Source organism: Uloborus diversus, unplaced genomic scaffold, assembly GCF_026930045.1.
Source record: "Uloborus diversus isolate 005 unplaced genomic scaffold, Udiv.v.3.1 scaffold_12, whole genome shotgun sequence".
Classification (NCBI taxonomy): Eukaryota; Metazoa; Arthropoda; class Arachnida; order Araneae; family Uloboridae; genus Uloborus; species Uloborus diversus.
The window spans coordinates 2,888,856-2,909,925 of NW_026557876.1; the positions used below are offsets into that span (position 1 = coordinate 2,888,856).

General features: G+C 33.7%; 1 protein-coding gene across 1 annotated transcript in view; it reads left to right on the forward strand.

The window, feature by feature from the left end:
• The window catches only part of LOC129232422 (early endosome antigen 1-like), a 129,887-nt gene that overhangs the window by 2,248 nt on the left and 106,569 nt on the right, over nucleotides 1-21,070 (forward strand). Inside the window, exons 3-7 of the mRNA XM_054866567.1 lie at nucleotides 3,909-4,097; nucleotides 8,372-8,429; nucleotides 11,229-11,335; nucleotides 15,834-15,920; nucleotides 16,066-16,103. Of these exons, the coding sequence (XP_054722542.1) occupies nucleotides 3,909-4,097; nucleotides 8,372-8,429; nucleotides 11,229-11,335; nucleotides 15,834-15,920; nucleotides 16,066-16,103 (479 nt within the window). The remainder of the gene's footprint in view (nucleotides 1-3,908; nucleotides 4,098-8,371; nucleotides 8,430-11,228; nucleotides 11,336-15,833; nucleotides 15,921-16,065; nucleotides 16,104-21,070) is intronic.

Genomic DNA, 21,070 nt, shown 5'->3' on the forward strand with positions numbered 1-21,070 from the left:
TTATAAGTGTAATATTTTCATTTTCATTTTCTATAACCAACCAACATAATATTGAACTTAAGACCAATGATAAATATATATCTCATCAAATCCTGTCTCAATTTCTACAGGAACTGAATTGATCATTTTATTCAAAACATTGATTTAATATTTTAACTACACTTCATGTGGGTTTTGTTACCTCTTCTACACTGGCATACATTAAAAACTGTTATGGAAAGTTCTGTCACAAAGTTCCACACCTGGTTCAAGTATATGCATTAGTGCAAAAATTACCAAGAGTTTCAAATGTCAATCCAAGAGTTAAAATTAGCGGATTGAAATTTTTATAATAGAGTGCAGCGTTGTTCAAAAAATGTTCCACTGTATAAATAAACTAAAAAAAATTCAAACAAAGTCATACATATTAAAATGACATCAGATCTTCTATCGTTGAAAATGTTGCTATGCAGTAATTAGTCCAGGGGGCTTTTATAGATTTAACTCTTGAAGACCATCTTGTGTCACTCAGAGATTGTCAAGTAAAGAGCCTCAAGATTATGTTTGTTGATATGAAAGTATTTTTTATTGTGGGAAGTTTTTCAAAAATAGCATATCTTTGCAAAAAGTTTCTATGAATGCATATAATACACAGAGTTGCTAAAATATGTTTCTAGTAGAAAAAATCAATGACATTAAATTATAATGTACAAATTTATGTAAAATGAAATGGAGTTCACGCTTAAATTCCGCAGTCTCAACACCATACAAGCATCTCATACAAGATTCACCATCATAACATGCAGTACACAATTTTGAAATATTTAGCCCATGTGAAGAGTTTACTTCTTTAGTTAAGGCAAACAATTATTCTCCATCAGTTTTTTTTTTTGGTTCTGAAAATGCAGACAAAGTATTTTCTAAGTTATCTAAATTGAATTTACCCGTTTTTAAAATATTTTTAGTAAAAAATTTGGGGGGGGGGGGGGTGCAACCGCCCTCCTCGTCCCCCCCCTATTTGCCACCCCTGACAGACAGTAAAAGCCATGCCAACCCTGTTTATAGATGCAAAAATACATGGGAAAGCTTTCAGGTGTAGTATAATGTACTAAGTGTTGTAAAAGATAAAAATACTGTATTTTTCACCATGTTTGGGTCACATGTCCATCTAATTCGTGTATCATAATCCCAATTGAAAAAAAAAAATCTTTATTCTGTAGATTAATTTATGCTCGTTCAGTTGTAGTAAACAGTAAATCTGTTTACTACGACTTAACGAGCGATTTATTGTTTAAGGGCATTGACCCTTATGGACCAAGATTGTGGAACACCTTACACAATTGTTTAAAAACCATTAATAGTCGAAATTTGTTTAAGAAAAGGCTAAAAAATTTTATACTCATCTCAGTTGTAGTTAATTTAGGATAAATTAGCATATTTGTAATGATGATTTTGTTATATAATTCGACATTGTACTTTATTGCATTACTCGTGTTGTGTTTATGTGTTCTTTGTATGATTGTGCATTTAGTTTTGTTATTGCTATACTCAATCAGAGATTTTCAAATAGACAGGGTAAAATATATTTCTGTTTGTAATTTCGGTACAGATGTGATACACCCCCCCCCCCCCCCCCCCCCATTTGGCGACGTACAATTTTTTGCATAAAATTGAATTATTTTTCTCGCCAATGAGATGATAATTTTTTAAGCGTGGCATCCCTGGCGAAACTAACCTGTGTTTGGCAACCCGAAGGCAATCTTAGATCCGTTCAAACTTGTTTACTTGCAGCCCTTTCACATTGGATAGATTCTTATTATTATTTTTTTTTTTTCAATATACCTTAAGGGAAAGCTTTTTTTTTTTGTATTGGTTTGAATTCAGTAGTTGTGTTTTGATGAATAAATATTACGAATGCCAGTTTCTTCAAACTTGAACGTTAATTAAAAGTAAAATCCAACTTGGGGTGTGTCTCTGTAAAGTGCCATCAGTTAATATGTTGTTGTGTTTCAGACTGAGTGTGAGGATTTATACAATAAAAAAGTAAGTTCCTCCTTTTGGAATTCAAAAAAAAAACTCTTTCTTCCAAAATTCCTTATGTTTTTAGAAAATCTTGAGGGTTTCTTGTAGTTTTTAACTTCATTTTTACTGTTAATTTATTTTACAAAATAGTACGGTTATTTTATTCTAAAAGTTAATTCTTATCGATGCCACGAATTATTTAGACATTCTATAAACGTGCCTACTTTAGATACTGAATTTCTGAAAATAAGTTGACTCTAGCGTTTTATAAAAATATGAAGTGTTATTTTGTGTAAAATATAGTAGATATTTTTGGTAGGTATTTTGAAAGCATTTCTGGATAACGAATTAATGTATGGTATTTTTGTATTGTTTATGTTTGGGATGTTCTGTCAAGACATTTTTACGTTTCGTACATCGAAATTTGAATAACTAAGCGGTTTTTTTTTTGGCTGAAATAGTTATATTTTGGGGATGTTTTCCACTCTTAACATCACATTTTGAATTGCTTTGCTCTTTTTCAGTAGCGTATGAGAAAAGTTTTTGTTCGATGAAATGCATGTTGAAAAACAGCTTTTATTTCTATTGGTACATATTTCTTTGGTCAGCTACGATAGTAATTTGTTAATTTAAGCATTTTAAATACTTTCTAGTAATTTTTCTTTGTACAAAAACTTTCTAGTTTCTGGTATTTTTTAAGCAAAGATTTGCGATGTTTTTTTGCTCTGGTTTTATGTTGTTTTTGTATATATTGTGTTCTGAAGTGCTTTGATCATGTTTCTTTGTCTGAATTGTTCCTCAGGGCTCGTACGCTCCTTCAAAACTCCTCCATTACTCCTTCATTTGGGAAAATTTTTTGAAGGGCCCTTCAAACTCCTTCATTTTGGTTTTAACTCCTTCAAAACTCCTTCTTTTTTAGTTCAAGACTACATAGTCTTCCTCTATGACAGTAACTTATAATACTCTGATTGACAACTAACTTCGTCACAAGGGCCATTTTAATGTAGTGATTTTGTGCATTTATGTTTTTTTCATAAAGATGTGATTTACAAATTGATCACAGTTAATTCATAAAAGTTGAAGGTGAGAATTTAAATGGAAGACTAAGACATTTCATAAGTGAAGTAAAACATGCTTAAATGGTGCTTGTCTATTTTTTCAAGTTTTATGATTATTGTTTTTCCCCCCATCACACTCTCAGCCGCTAGAGTCAGTTTGTCTAATTATCATTTAAATATTTGAAACTACATAAGTAGATGTACAATATTCAGTGATTGTATTAAAAAACAATTGTTTAGTAAATTGCAGTTAGATATTGTAAAAAGGGTCATCCGCAAGTGATGTCATGCCTTGAGGAAGAGACGAGCTCATGAAGTTGAGACAAGGGGAAGAGAGGGTGACAAAAGGTGACATCACACAGTTATTGTAACAATATGTTAAACAAAATGACATGTAACAAGAGGACGAGTTAGGTGAAATGTGACACTTTGTGAAAATATGGGAAGGGGGTCATATATGTTGAAAAAAAATGAGATATCATTTAATGACAGCACATTAGTACTCCTTCAAAACCTCATTTTACTCCTTCAAAACTCCTCCAAAACTCCTTCATTTTGTTTCTTAAATTGTGTATGAACCCTGTTCCTGTTGGATCTAAAAAAGCATCGCTAAGAACGATGTATGACATATGTCGTCATACATTGTTTTCTTCGCGACGCTTTCTTGGCACCAACAGGAAGAAGTCGCCAAGGGTAGGGTATATGACATTAGTTCCGTAATTTCTTTTTCTTTTATTTTATAAGTGAGATGCATATTTGTAAAAAATATCACCCTGATTGAAATAAAGTGAATTTATTTGAATGAATTGAGGCCCTGTAACTAATGAATGAAACTTGGCATGGTTCCAGGGCTTCCTGTGTCCCTCGTGCCTCAAGGCCTTCCCCAGCCCTGACCTGCTCCAGACTCACTACGAGAGCCACCACCCTGAAGAAGGGGGCGCCACCTCCCACCCCTGTCCGGCCTGCAAGATGAAGATGGGCTCCGAGGCAGAGCTGCACTCGCACTTCGCAAGGCACCACTCGGACAAGAAGGACGGGGTGAGCGGGATTTTCGTTCAGATCGAATAATCACGATACTGTCCGGGGCTAGCCGATACATCGTCGCCTTGGAGCAACTCTAAGATATCCAATCCCAGAAATAACGCTAAGATGTCTCACTGCAGCTCTGAGGCGACGATATATCGGTCGATATATATCACGATATATCCGTCGATATATATCACGATATATCCGATATTTATTTTGAAACTATCATGATACTTTGGTATTTTCGATCGTTATTTTTTCAACTGCGATATTTTCAATATAAAAATTTTATTTATCATAGTAATATTGCTCATTTGTTATTGAAAATTATTAGTAATGTAACAATTTTCATTCATATTAAAAGTGTCTCATTAAATGTATTTTCAAGCCCTGATAACATCAAATAAAACCAAAGGGACAACTACTACAGTCGGGTGAAAACAATAAGCAATCGTGATTGCTTTATAAAAAAAAAAGTGGTGTCAATCTGCCGCACACTTGACTCTTTTTATGTGAGCATAAGTACCGTAAAATTCGTGAAATTATGCATGATTTTTTGAGTGGCTGTGAAGCCTGCCATTTTTGCAGTTTTTTTCTCCCTTTTTGAGTTGAAATCACTCGAATCTTTTTACTTAAATGAATGCCCATAGAAGGTTGCACAACAAAAATGGTTTTTTTTTTTTTTTTTGGCCCCCATTTCTTGTTAAAACCATTCCTATTTTGGAAATCAAAATGGAACAGTCGACCATTTTTCTTCAGGTAAAAGATTAAAATTTATTTTTGCTAGCTTAAACAAAAATTTTCTTTTTACCTTACAGTGTCGGATGTCTGCCTGAGCAAAAGAAGTTGATAAAAAAAAAATTTTGATAGTACAGTAAAACCTCATTAAATCGTCACTCAAGGGACCAAAAATTTTTGACCACTTATGCGGAGTGACTACTTATGTGGAGTGGAAATTAAGGAAGAAAAAAAAAGCCTTACAAATATTCATGAATAACAGAAGAATTCTGTGAGAAAAACAATAGCTTGTGTAATAAATGTCTACAAATTAGTGGAAATTTTAAAAAGGGAAAAAAAATACTAATAGTTACTTTGTTTTGTTTTCTCTTACTTATACATTACTTAATAACGACAACTTGTTTCAATGTAGTTACGGTACATTAATGCAATCCTTCAATGTTGACTGATGAAGTTGTTGCCTTACGGAAGAGAACGATCTTTTCTAACGTACATCAAGCTTTAAATTTTGGGTTTGTTGTTCCTTGTGAACAGATGTTAAACACTGACAAACTTTCTCCAAGTATTAGATTTTGTCTGTCTTGCTGGAAGGAGTTTGATTCCTACTCTTGGCACTCGGCAGAGTCACAGCAAGAAGTTTGCTTTGAATGACCAGAACCGAGGATCGAGATTTCAAGGAGACTATCGAACAGCCTTTCAACTAAATCCGACACTATTTTCTAAGATCCGAAAAGGAATTTTAGGAAACAACTTTTGAGTGACTAGTTAAGCGGGTAAAGTTAAATTTGTTGACCAGTAAAGGAGGGTCATTTTACATTACTGTGAATGAGACCTTGTCGGGAACAAAGAAAAACGACCACTTAACCGGTCGACTACTTATTGAGGTTTCACTGTATAACTGTGTAGAGGAATCCCAGTCAAAACGTTTTACAATTATTTTTAAAAATTTTAATGACTCTCGTCTTAAAAAATTAATATAATTTCTGGAAATGAGTTGTGGTGACGACTGAAATTATTTTGCATTTGTTCGTATTTAATACGTTTTCCAGTGTTGTATTTTTAATTCGTTCTGGGTGTGTGAAAGTTTGTTGTGAAATTGTTATATTGCAGAATGATCCTGAAATTTTCATTTTCACCCCAAACAATAATAGTTCTTTAAATGAAAAATTATCATATAAGCTATGTGCTGCAATATGATTAAAGTGAAAAACCAACGTAAATAAAGCACAAATTCTGATAAAAATAGTTACTTTTTCCTCACGATTTGTGTTTTATTTATGTTGGTTTTTTACTTTAATAATAATAGTTCTTGTTTTGCTATCCATTGAGCAATCTATGGATGCTCGATAAAGTGATTATCACCGGTAAAATACAATACAGTAGACCCTCATCTTACACGGGTTTATTTTACGCGGTTTCGGTTATACACGGTTTAAGATTTGACACCTTTATTTTATTTTACGTGGATGATTTTTGGTTTTAAGCGGATGCGGCAATGCAAACAGATAAAATTTTCCCCTCTTTTCAAAAATCCAAACTTCTAAAGATTGCAGATTATGCGTAATCAACTGCATTTTGGTGTGCTAAAAGTCGAGCTTGGGCCACTGGAGACATTTTATGCGATGGGTTCCAGAGCTCTTTCTAGAAGTTTAGTTATTAAACTCACACAGTTCAGAACTCACTGGAAGAAGAGCTTTTAGGAGTGACAAAGGAGGCCAAAACCAACCAGGATACCGACATCGGTGACACACAACCAAAAACGTTCACATTGAGAATTTTGAGCCACTCCTAGACAATCGAAATGATCTTTCTGATTTGTTACTGAAGGAAGATTCTATCATGGAAATGACGCAAGTGATCATGGATGCGTTAATGCTCTGCAAAGAATTACGGAGAAAAATTATTAATGACTGCCAAAAGACTATCATAGCCAGCTAATTTTTATGAACAGAACACGAAATTACAGTCGAACCTCCATATATCGAACTTCCACGTATCGAAATTTTCTATATGCAGTAGAAGACCGTTATAACGCCGACCTGTATAACGCAATTCTCTATAAACCGCACTACTTTTCAGAAGTAAACAATATGTTTTGAAGTTTAAAAAATACCTCAGTTTTGCTTTGAAAACAGAGAAATTGTTAGGCAAATTAAATTTTCAATCAATTTTTCATCTTCCCATCTTATTTCAAAGCTTTTAATTTAAAAAATTTAAACAGAAAATTCCAGATGGCTCTTGGAAATGCAGCTGTTATTCAAACCATGAAGCTAGCAGAAGTGCAGGATTTTGATTGTGAAACGTATTTATTTGTGAATAACTAATTGTAATATGGGTGCTTTAATACTCATCGCAGATAAAACTCATTCCGGAGTGCTAATATATAGATATATTCTGAATATTAGTTTCAAAATGTGTGAAACGATCTATATAACGCCAAAACCTGTATCACGCAAAAGCTCTGGTCCCAAGGTGTGCGTTATGACGGTCTTCTACTGTATCGAAATCCCAGCAAATTTCTATGTTCATTACATGGAAAAATTGTTTCTATATATCGAAAAAAAATTCGAGGCATTCGTAGATTTTTTTTCCACTTCAGACTGTTTGTCTCATGAAAAATGAAGGTTAAAGGAGGATATTATGTTCACTAAAGGTTGCTACAAAACTCAGAACGAATCTGGGGTTGAAAGGTGTGTATATAGGTCGTTGTTCCGTTCTGGAGTTCTTAAATTTCCTCAAGTTTATTTTAGATCTTAGTTGTAACCAGTAACATTGTAAAATCCGTTTTCAATCTATCCCTTTTGTCTGTTGGTTGTTATTCCTAGTCTTCTTAGCTTCAGTAAAAATCATTCAAGTTAAGTAGATCAATTTTTTTGCTTTTCTCTCGATTACGGTCAAAACGACCCCCCCCCCCCCTAATGTTGCGAATCAAGTTAATTGCCGAAGAATGAAGATGTATGACGGCGCAAAAATGTAATTACTGTTTATATTTTAATTATCAACTTTCATTTAATCCGATGCTCGTATAAATTTGAAATTGGGTTTCATACACGAAAATTAGCTTTAATTTTAGTATTTTAGGAGATTTGTATGATATAATAAGATCATTCTATATAAGTACACCTTAAACTTATTATACAGTTAGTCATAATTAGAATGAAGTTTTTTTTTCATATACAGAACATAGCGCCTATTTTTTAACACTAATATTAAGTCTCAATTTACGTGGTGTTGATCAAGGTAGCATTTCCATGCAACGTAACCCCCACATAAATCAAGGGTCTACTGTTATTCATAACAGCCTCAAAAAAGTGTTTTCTATATCTATATACAGTTGGCTCTCTGTTTAACGACTTTCAAGGGACCACAAAAAATCGTCCTTAAGTAGAAAGCGTCCTTAAATAGAATGCTTTTAACACTACAGTGGACCATCTGGGAACGTGAAAAGCCGTCGTTAAATAGAGCGTCGTTAAACAGAGAGCCAACTGTATTTTATTTCTCATCTGCTTTAGAACAATGTCTCATCCCCCTGTTTTCCCTCCCTCTAGTTTGAAATCGAAGTGATGAGTCTGCAAGTGAAGGCGCTCGAAGAAGGAAAGGCCTTGCGTAAGTTGTTTCCTTCAAACCGTATCTTAGGGGCCGTTCACTTATTACGTAAGGGTCCCGAGGGTGGTTCAAAAACACTTTCTTTCAGCTGGAGTCCAGGACACCCCCTATTTTTGAGACTTACTAATAGTGTTATGCTGTAAAAGTTATAACCTCTGACTCAAATTTTAAGAGATCGCTCAACGACCCCTTATTTATTGAATCCTCCACGGCTGATGAGCTCTGGATTCATACTTTGTTCTTTCTTATTAACTAGCTGCTTGCAATTTTCCTTTTTCTCATCAGTATTCTTTGTATAAATTGTTTAATATTTGGCACTTGGCTTGCATATTTTTTATATTTACTTGGCTTTTTAGTTTTGCTGTGTTGCCCATCTATGGGATTTTGGTATGGTCTTTTCAATATTTTTCACTTTTTTATAATTATATATATATATATATATATATATATATACACACACATACAAAACAAGAGATACAATTTAAGACAATTTTAAAATAGAAATTCAAAGAAATTGAAAAAATCAACGACATTAAAAAACTGAAAGAATAAATACAAAAGTGTACCGTAATGCCAGCGCAAAGCTGCTAGAAACAAAAACAGTACAAACATATTCACACAAACAGTCAAAATACAAATGAAAAAGCAAATGAAAAAAGCGAGGGATTGGTCCTGGACCAATCCCCCCCTTGAGAAAGTGTTGGTCCTGGGTTCACCTTTTTCATTTCCCATTTTGATGTTCTCGCTTTTTTCATTTGTATTTTGACTGTTTGTGTGAATATATATATGTGTACATATATGAGGATTTTGTTGTTTACTTAGCTTACTTAAAAAGAATCTTACCAAACACATTAAATACTTCCATGATATAGTTATTCAGTATTGTTATATTTTAAGGCAATTTGGAAAGGTAACGAACATTTCCATGCTAAATCAAATAATATTTTTTTGGAACCGACTGTATTCAATTGAGTGGGGCGGACAGTATGCATGAGGATTTTGAAAATCAATAGGAAAAAAAATGAGCTTGACTCCTACGACAGGGCCAAGTGAAACAAGTTAAAAAGATGTTCCAAAAGAATGAGTAAAATTTGGTTTTCATAAAAGTCGGCATTTTCACGTTATCATCCAAATATTCGACTATTTTAAATTGGATGGCCATTTACGGGTGTCCCTCGTATAACACAGTTGTTCTACAACACGGTTTTGATATTACACGGCACCAAATTTTGCAATTATTATGACACGGTTTCGATATTACACGGTACGAAACTTGAATTTAATGCTTCATGGTTTTGAACGGTACTTCTACATCACGGTACTCCTACAACACAGTTCTTCTATAACACAGTTTCGATATTACACGGCACCAAATTTGCGATTATTATAACACGGTTTTGATATTACACGGTACGAAACTTGAATTTAATGCTTCATGGTTTTGAACGGTACTTTTACAACACGGTACTTCTACAACACAGTTCTTCTATAACACGGTTTCGATATTGCATAGCACCAAATTTGGGATTATTATAACACGGTTTTGATATTACACGGTACGAAACTTGAATTTAATGCTTCATGGTTTTGAACGGTACTTCTACAACACGGTACTTCTACAACACGGTACTTCTACAACACGGTACTTCTACAACACAGTACTTCTACAACACAGTTTCGATATTAAACGGCACCAAATTTGCGATTATTATGACACGATTTCGATATTACACAGTACGAAACTTGAATTTATTGCTTCATGGTTTTGATACAATACGAACGTTACATTTAAAAAGGATGGAATTTCATTTTTGTTTGATATTTCTGTTAATGTTTGATAATTCTAATAAGTTTTTACTTTGTTTTTATGAAACTTGGTTTCTATATAACACGGTACACATCCCTTGATTCACATTATTTCTAAGTCTCGTATAACACGGTTTCGATATAACATGGATCATGAGTACGGTATAACATGATACATCTTAACCTGATTTTTCTCATGCACATGTATAATTAGTATTAAAAATAAGTAAAAATGTCATTTTTGAAAAAGTCTTGTATAACACGGTTTCGATATAACAGGACACACGATTTCGCTATAACACGATACATCTTAACCTGATTTTTCTCATGCACATGCATAATTAGCATTAAAAATAAGTAAAAATGTCATTTTAAAAAAAGTCTCATATAATACGGTTTCGATATAACATGGAGCATGATTACGGTATAACATGATACATCTTAACCTGATTTTTCTCATGCACATGCATAATTAGTATTAAAAATAAGTAAAAATGTCATTTTTAAAAAAGTCTCGTATAACACGGTTTCGATATAACATGGAGTATGATTACGGTATAACACGATACATCTTAACCTGATTTTTCTCATGCACATGCATAATTAGTATTAAAAATAAGTAAAAATGTCATTTTTAAAAAAGTCTCGTATAACACGGTTTCGATATAACATGGAGCATGATTACGGTATAACACGATACATCTTAACCTGATTTTTCTCATGCACATGCATAATTAGCATTAAAAATAAGAAAAAACGTCATTTTTAAAAAAGTCTCGTATAACACGGTTTGATATTACACAATACGTATTGACATGATTTTTACTATGTTTATGATTAATGAGTGAAATAAAGAGGTTAAAAGTTATTTTTAAAAAAGTCTCGTATGACACGGTTTTGATACTACACGTAATGAATGAACCGTGTTATACGATGCACGCCTGTATTTCGTGTTTTTCTAATAATTGGTATGAATGAAACTGTGTTTTGCAGTGCAGGACGAACTGGCAGCAGTCAGGCTGCAGTCTTCGGAACTGCTCAAGGAGAACTGCCGCGTGAGAGAGGAGAGAGATGGACTGGAGCTCAAGGCAGCAACCCTGGTGAGTACAGGTGCTGATGAAGAATGAATCATCGGTGGACATTCAGATAAATCAGCTTTTCCTTTTTGTGTGGCAGCGGGGTTTGTTGATATGTATCAGTCGGTATATATAAAATATTTATTTTGAAAATATCATATCTGTATATTTTCGGTATTTATTTTTTCAACTATGGTATTTCAAATATAAAAATTATATTAATCGTAGTTTTTTTGTTCATTTGTTATTGAAAATAACCAAAAGGTTATGTACTCTATTTTTATGATGTATTAATACATCATTAATATAAAAAAGTACTGTAATATTCCTTTTTTATTTTATATTTACAAAATTATGAGTTATGTAACAATTTTAATTCATATTAAAAGTGCCTAACTAAATATTAACTAAATATAAAATTATTAGAGATTCCCTGTTAGAGTCAGTAAATATTAATTTTAATGTCCAAAAAATTAAAAACTTTACAATTAGAACTAGTTTTTTTTAATGTAAGAGAGTGATGATATTTTTTTTTTTTGCTGAGTTCAGAAAAATTGGAGTTGTTGATACATAATAAATCATTAATATATCTGCAACAAAAAGGTGTAGTGCCAGGATTATCAAGATAAAATTTTCTTTCATTATAGAATAGAAAAAGGTTTGCTAGGGTAGAACTAAAATTATCTTTTTAGAGAAAAAAAATACTGTAAAATTTCCCATCAAAATAATAATTTTTAAAGAAAGAAAACGGTAAATAAAAAATTTCTGAATAAATTAAATGCAGCCCTCCTAAAATCCTAAAAAAAGGGAAAGAAGATAAATCACCAAATGATAACCAAAAGAGGAAATTTTTACCTCAAAACAAAAGCAAAATTTTATTTAGTCACAGTCTAAAAATAAAATTGGCAACCTTCTGAATGGTTTCATTCTGATATGAAATTCTGTTCCGTTAGGCTTCATAATGCTTTTAAATTTTTTGCCGGTGATTTTTACAGCCTCGGTTTTTTTGGAAATTTGAAAGAATTAATTCAATTTCAATGATGTTTTTTGAGGGGCTTTCGAATAGCGCTACATTTGAACTGATCGGATAATTATTTCGGGCAAAAAGAGCCATTTAATGCCATTTTTGGGCCCTAAAATTGAAAATCAAATGGTTTAGTTTGAATTTGTGGTTTGAAAAGCCCCTACGTTCCTTCTCAGGTGCCCTAGTAACCCCCTGACAAATTTGGTGGAGATCCTTCGTAAGCTGGATTTGCATGAGGAACATACACACATACACATACCATATATATATATATATATATATATATATATATATATATATATATTATATATATATATATATATATATATATATATATATATATATATAAATATATATATATATATATATATATATATATATAAATATATATATATATTATATATATATATATATAAAGGGTGTCCCAAAATTAACGCAAGATTTGAATTTGCCACAATTTTTGCTGTGAATTGTTGGCAGCCACGGAAAAAGAACAATTTGACAGCTGGGAGTTTAGGGTTAGTAAAAATGGAGTGTTATGCTCTTATACAGCCAGCGAAACAATTCAATCACTGCATGAGGAATTTCCTGTTCGTGTACTCTCTCGTTTCGGTGATACGAATTGTACCCTAGATCGTGTGATTTTACACCATTAGATTTCTCCCTATGGGGTTATTTGAAGTCAAACGTCTATGTCAGCAATCCCACAACCACCCGCGCATTACCTAATTGCGATATCGAGCGCCAATAACAGTAAACCGCTTGACCCGCCCAAACTTTCATTATTTTTCAAATAATTGTTCGATAATGAAAACGCATTACAGAATCGAAAACGCTCGATTTGTAATAACCCTAGACCCTCAGCTGCCAAATTGTCCTTTTTTCAAGATTGCCCACAATTTATTGCAAAAATGGCGGCAAATTCAAATCTTGTGTTAATTTTGGGACACCCTTTATCATTTATACATTTTTTAATTTGGTCCCTGCAGAGTTTAATACATATTAACGGAAACCTATTATACGTTTTTTTCATTTGTATGCTTTTTTCATACAGTCCCTTCAGAAACTTATGAACGGTGCTTCACTGTATATATATGCAATGTTGCCCCCCCCCCCCCCAACCCATGATAACTTACAATGTTTAAACGGAAAGCCGAAAGGCTAAGTTCCAAAAGTCATTCAACAATATTACTTGCTGATACAAGCAGAGATAATACAACACAGTGTGAAGATGCAGAATTAATGTCGATGTGAAGAAATGGACATTGAAAACTTGTTTAAAGGCTTACCAAAAGTTTATTGGTCCATTGTAACTAAAATAAATAAACTCACAAAATAAATTAATAAAAATAAACCCTGGCCATAAGCGGAGGCGGAGTTTGCAACTCCCCAACATCCATTGCATATTTACATCAAAATACGCAAAAATACAGCTCAAAGGCTTCACAAAACAGAGCTAATACATGCTCTCCAGCACACTGCTGACATGATTCACAAGCAAAAACTAACTTGAGACTAACTCATCCTGCTGTTGGCTGTGGCTATTTATAAATCTCGAAAGAAGTTTGGACATAATTCGAAATGCTTCTTGTATTTTCTTTTTATTCCATTCCCAAGTGTTATCCGGGGACCCTATACTTCAGTCGAATGTTAGGGGGTTGTATGTAAATTACAAGAAACTATTTACAGGTTAAGTTACTAAGATAATTTTAGATGAAAAATAATGGAATAAACGCCAAATTTAGCTAGATTACAACAAATTAATCATAAAAATAATTATTATTTATAGAATTTGTTACAGTATAACGTAGAATGATTAAACGGAAAGCTGAAAGGCTGAGTCCCGTAAGTCAGTCAACAATATTACTTGCTTATACAAGCAGAGACGATACCACACAGTGGAAGATGCAGAACGAATGTCAATGTGAAGAAATGAACATTGGAAACTTGTTTAAAAGTTTATTGGTCCGTTGAAACTAAAATAAACGAACTAACAAAATAAGTTGATAAAAATAAACCCTGGCCATAAGCGGAGGTGGAGTTCACAACTCCTCAGTACCTACCGGACTAACGCACGAGAGTCTGACGAACGCAAAAGAGAGAGAACGATTGGAATTGTTCACTATTTATACTTGCCTTGTTTACATAGGATTGGGCATCAAAGGATGCCAACCTAAAACTGAAGCTTTACACGTGCCGAAAGAGTTGAGAAGTTGATCTAATTTGAATAAAGACGATTTTACGTTACATTACATTAGAAATGAGAACATTGTTGAATATCGTTTATCGATGTCTACCAAGCGTTACATCATCGATGAGCTTCGGAGTGGATAACGATGTTTGATAAGCTTTTAAATAAGTTTCCAATGTTCATTTCTGCACATTGACATTAATTCTGCATCTTCCACTGTGTGGTATCTTCTCTGCTTGGAACTTAGCCTTTCGGCTTTCTATTTAAACATCGTAAATTATCAACACTCGTCTGATAAGAACTGCTCGCTGCTCGATCGGGGCAGAGCCACCATATATACAGGCCGACGCATCAGCTTTAGATTAGCCATTTTGAGTCGGATTTTTCGTTGTTGCGGAGCTAGGGCCACCAGAGCAAAGTTGCGAGTTCCAAATCAGCCAAAAATGATATTTTATTTAATAAACAATTTGCCTGCCGCTAATAATTGCTAGCAGTGAAAAATCACCAAACACGATAACTCGCCAGAAAAGACAACCACTCAAACACGTGCTCAGATCAAAAATGGCAGAGCTCGAGCTGATGCGTCGGCTCGTATATACGGGGGCCTAAGATCGTGAGAGAAACATCATTTACAATAAAAATTGCTGCGGATTATACAACGATTTATTTCTACTTGGGGGGGAGGAAAGAGGGCTGCCGATAATACGCCGCCTTGGATTATATATGGCAAAATACTGTATACAGTAGAAGACCGTTATAACGCACACCTTGGGACCAGAGCTTTTGCGATATACAGGTTTTGGCGTCATATAGGTCATTTTACAAATTTTGAAACTAATATTCAGAATATATCTACATATTAGCACTCCAGAATGAGTTTTATCTGCAATGAGCATTAAAGCAACAATATTAGAATTAGTTGTTCACAAATAAATATGTTTCACGATCAAAATCCTGCACTTCTGCTAGCTTCATGGTTTGCATAACAGCTGCATTTTCAAGAGCCATCTGGTATTTTCTGTTTACTATGAGTACTCATTTTCAATATAAAAGCTTTGAAATGAGATGGAAAGATAAGAAAACTTTCAAAATTTAATTTATCTATCAATTTTTATGTATGCAAAGCAAAACAGAAGGTCTTTTTAAACTTCAAAACCTATTGTTTACTTCTGAAAAGTAGCGCGGTTTATAGAGGATTGCGTTATATAGGTCGGCGTTATAACTGTCTTCTACTGTATTTGTTTTATTTAAATTGATTTTGTCGATTCCGGTTTTGGTTTCTGATGGAATTCTTCTCTCTCTCCCAGGCAGGCGAACTCGCACATCTGAAAGCCGAATTTGACGAAACCAAGACCAAAAAATCGTCTGCCGAATCGGCCCTAAGAATGGCAGAAGTGAGTGTCATTCTTTCCGTCACCTATTTTCCGATCACCGATTGGTGGTTTGTGGCTCTTAAAAACAATTCGATTTTTATTTCGGGATCTGCATCTTGTTCCTTATTCCCCCCCAATCAAGCGCCTTCCTTTTCTTCTTTTCCAGGAGAAGATCAAGAAACTGGAGGTGGAAATCCAGCAGAGGTGAGCTTCTTTCACGGTATTCGTTAAACTCGAAAATGCGGTCGTTAATCTGTCTGATCGTTAATCCCGTTCCTTGGGGGCAGGGGGAAGGGCTGATGTTGCTTTCAACAGGGTTCGTACGCTCCTTCAAAACTCCCCCAATAATCCTTCATTTAGGAAATTTTTTGAAGGGCCCTTCAAACTCCTTCATTTTGGTTTTAACTCCTTCAAAACTCCTTCTTTTTTAGTTCAAGACTACATAATCTTCCTCTATAACAGTAACTTTAAATACTTCGATGGACAACTTTGTCGCAAGGGAGATTGTATAAGTGCGATTTTAATGCAGTAATTTCGTATATTTATTTTTTTTCATAAAGATGTGATTTACAAATTGGGCACAGAAGTCATAAAAGTTGAAGGTGGAAATATTATTAGATGACTAAGACATTTCATAAGTGAAGTAAAACGTGCTTAAATGGTGCTTGGCTATTTTTTCAAGTTTTATGATTATTGTTTTTTCCTCCACCACACTCTTGCAGCAAAAGTCAGGTTGGCTAATAATTACTTAAATATTTAAAAATACATAAGTAGATGTACAATATTAAGTGATTGTGTTAAAAAACAATTGTTTAGTAAATCGCAGTTAGATGTTGTAAAAAGGGTCATCCACAAGTGATATCATGCCTTGAGGAGGAGACAGGCTCATGAAGTTGAGACAAGGGGAAGAGAGAGGGTGACAAAACGTGACGTCACACAGTTATTGTAACAATATGATGTTTATAAAAAATATGACATGTGACAAGAGGAGGAGTAGGGTGATGTGTGACACTTTGTAACAAAGGGGAAGTTGGTCAAATATGTTGAAAAAAAGTGCGACATCATTTAATGACAACCCATTAGTACTCCTTCAAAATCTCATTTTACTCCTTCAAAACTCCTTCATTTTATTTCTGAAATTGAGTACGAACCCTGTTTCAATTTCGAGTATACCAAGTCTTCAACCCGGGGTGCCACCCCCCCTAAGATCAAGGGTGCACCCTCCCCCCTAAATACTGAAAAGCCCCCCAAAGCAAGAAACCCCTAAAAATGAGAAAAATATCCCTGCACCCCCCTAAAAATTTTAATGGGGCAGTCTGTGCCATGACCCCCCTCCAGGTGGGCACCCCTGCCTCCACTCTCCCCCCAGAACCCAACTAAAAGTGAAGCCCAAGGCTACAATAATTTTGAGGTCACCTGAAGGCTATTATTTTAAAAATGTGTGTATTTTTTGTATAGTTGTAATGCTATGCATAATTCTTTAAGTAATTCGGGGCCCCTTAGGAAGAGGGGGCCCCAGGCCCGGGCCTAGTAGGCCTGTGCGGTAATCAGGTCCCGGTCTCCCCCCATGCACACACAGAGACTTCTTGAGATTCACCAAAAAAAAAAACGGATTTTTAATACAGTAGACTCTTGCTTTACTTAGGAGTTACGTTCCACGGAAATGCCGCGTAAATTGAAACTTAATAGTAGTGTTAAAATAGGGGTTAGGTTCCGTGGATAAAAAAACTACTTCATTCTAATGATGACTAAATGTATAATAAGTTTAATGTGTACTTATATTGATTTTTATGCACAACATGCACAAAGAGAACATAAATTGATTTAGTGTTCTGTTCATAAAAAATAGCTGGCTATGATAGTCTTTTGGCAGCCATTAAGAATTTTTCTCAGTAGTCCTTTGCAGAGCATTAACGCATCCATGATCGCTTGCGTCATTTCCATGATAGAATCTTCCTTCACCAACAAATCAGAAAGATCATTTCTATTGTCTAGGAATGGCTAAAATTTTCAATGTGAACGTCTTTGGTTGTGTGTCATCGATGTCGGTATCCTCGTTGGTTTTTTCATCCTTCGTCAATCCTAAAAGCTCCTCTTCCAGTGAGTTCTGAACTGTGTGAGTTTAATAACTAAACTTCTGGAAAGCGCTCTGGAACCCATCGCATAAAATGTCTCCTGTGGCCCGAGCTCGACCATTAGCACACCAAAATGCAGTTGATTACGCATAATCTGCAATCTTTAGAAGTTTGGATTTTGAAAAGAGGGGAAAACTTTATCTGTTTGCATGGCTGCATCCGCGTAAAACCGAAACTCATCCGCGTAAAATAAAATAAAGGTGTCAAATCTTGAAGCGCTTATAGCCGAAACCGCGTAAAATAAACCCACATAAAACGAGGGTCTACTGTACTTCAATGTGGAAAAATTTCTACCAGATTCCCCTGCCTCCATCTTGTCCACCGCGTCAAGAGACGGAGTGAATGAGTTTTTAACCTTTCAACTGTCAAATTTATTTTGATAATTTGAGTACATAAATTAATTATTTTAATTGCAAAAATGAAATGTTTAGTACAAAATGAACTATACTTAGCAGTTGAAAATTTATATGAATTCCGAATGCTAAATGGATTGATCAACCAGTTGATCTACCATCATGATGAGGGTAACTGCCATTAAAAGCTTGGGTCACTGCGACAATGACTTTGGAGGGAGAATTCCCCAGGCTAAATGTTAAACTTTTTTTTTTGTCAGTTAGAATTCTTTAATGTTACAGAAACTTTCTAACTTTGCAGTTGAGCTACTCTAGTTTACTTTGCAATGCTATAATACAGTTTGTTCCCATTTTTTGCTCTAGAATATAATCTTACGGGATTATGCTCTCAATCCCACTAAAAATTGCACGTGATTCAGTGTCAGGATTGAAACACCTATTCTAGGCATAGTGTATACGACTATGTTAGGCTTGCTCCAAGCTCCAATTATCTGTGGGTATTGTTATCCCAAAACCAAGGATGTAAATAAATTTCAAGTGTTGTAAAATGTTGAAGAATAACTCATTATGGTATATACTCGTGTATAAGTCGACCTCCTTACTTTAAGGAGAAAAATCGGGAAGAAATTGGAAACCTGCGCATAAACATAGTCTATACTTTTGGAAAATACGGGAATGTTTTGCCACTAATTTTGAATTTAAAGGTTATGAAATGTGATGAAAATTTTTATCTTAAAATGCGTCGGATTTTTATTTTTTTGCACCAAATGGTTCACTTTTCCGATCGCGATTTTCGAAAAGGGATTTTGATTTTTCTGTTATGATTTTTTTTACTGCCTGCTTTTGTTTTGATGTTATATTAATAAAATTTTATGCTGTAGCCATATTATATTATTTAAAAAAAAAAAGAGCAAAAGGGAAAATTTGCAAATATGGCAATCAGCATTTTTCGCGTAGTCAGCCATTTAACTGTAATTATTTATACCATGCAAAATCATAGCAGAATGTTTAAGTATTTACTTCTATAGTATCTGCTTAAAAGAGGTAAACTAAAATCGGAAATTTTTTTCAAGTTTTCCTGTGTTTTTCTCTAAGAAACATTCTGGGAAAATTTTCTGAAATTCCGCGCATAAGTCTCCACAACTTTTAACTTCATTTTTCGTAATACATTTCTTGACTTGTACGCGACTATATGCGGTATGTGTGTTTAATTGGGAGAGAAACTTGTATTTTTCTCCAACTCTCCATGATTCAAATTCTTTTTTATCTTCCCAAGAGCTATCGAATTCGTACAGTACAGGCGTCCCTCATATACTTCGTATAACACGGTTTCGATATAACACGGTACCAAATTTGCGATTATTATAACAAGGTTTCGATATTACACTACAAAACTTGAATTTAATACTTCATGGTTTTGATAGAACACGAATGTTATATTTTAAAAAGATGGAATTTCATTTTTTGTTTAATACATTCTGTCAACGGTTGATAGCTCTAATAACTTTTTACCTTGTTTGTATGAAACTTGGTTTCGATGTAACACGGATATATAAACATCCCTTGATTTACATTATTTCTAAGTCTCGTACAACACTTTTTCGATATAACACAGTACACAGGTTTGATACAACACGATACATATTGACATAATTTTTAGTATGTACATGATTAATGAGTGTAAAAAATAAGTAAAAATGTCATTTTTAAAAAAGGCTCGTACAACACGGTTTCAATATAACACAATACACGGTTTCGATATAACACAATTCACAGTTTCTCTGTAACACAGTGTATCTTAACCTGATTTTTCACATGCACATGCATAATTAGTATTAAAAATAAGTAAAAATATCATTTAAAGAAAAGTCTCGTATAACATAGTTTTGATATAACACGATACACAGTTTCGCTATAACACAATACATCTTAACTTGATTTTTCTCATGCTCATGAATAATTAGTATTAAAAATAAGTAAAAATGTCATTTTAAAAAAACTCTTGTATAACATGGTTTCGATATAACACAGTACACAGTTTCGATATAACACGATACACGGTTTCAGTATAACACGGTACACGGTTTCGCTATAACACAATGTATCTTAACCTGATTTTTCACATGCTCATGCATAATTAATATTAAAAATAAGTAAAAATGTCCTGTTTAAAAAAGTCTCGTAAAACACGGTTTCGATATAACACAATACACAGTTTTACTATAACACAATGTATGTTAACCTGATTTTTCACATGCACATTCATAATTAGTATTAAAAATAAGTAAAAATGTCATTTCAAAAAAAAAAACTCGTATAACATGGTTTTGATATAACACGATACACAGTTTCCCTATAACACAATGTATCTTAACCTGATTTTTCTCATGTACATGCATAATAAGTATTAAAAATAAGTAAAGATGTCCTTTTTAAAAAAGTCTCATGTAACAAGGTTTCGATATAACACAGTACACGGTTTCGATATAACACAGTACACGGTTTCGCTATAACATAATGTATCTTAAACTGATTTTTCACATGCACATGCATAATTAATATTAAAAATAAGTAAAGATGTTCTTTTTTATAAAAGTCTCGTGTAACACGGTTTCGCTATAACACAATACATCTTAACCTGATTTTTCACATGCACATGCATAATTAATATTAAAAATAAGTT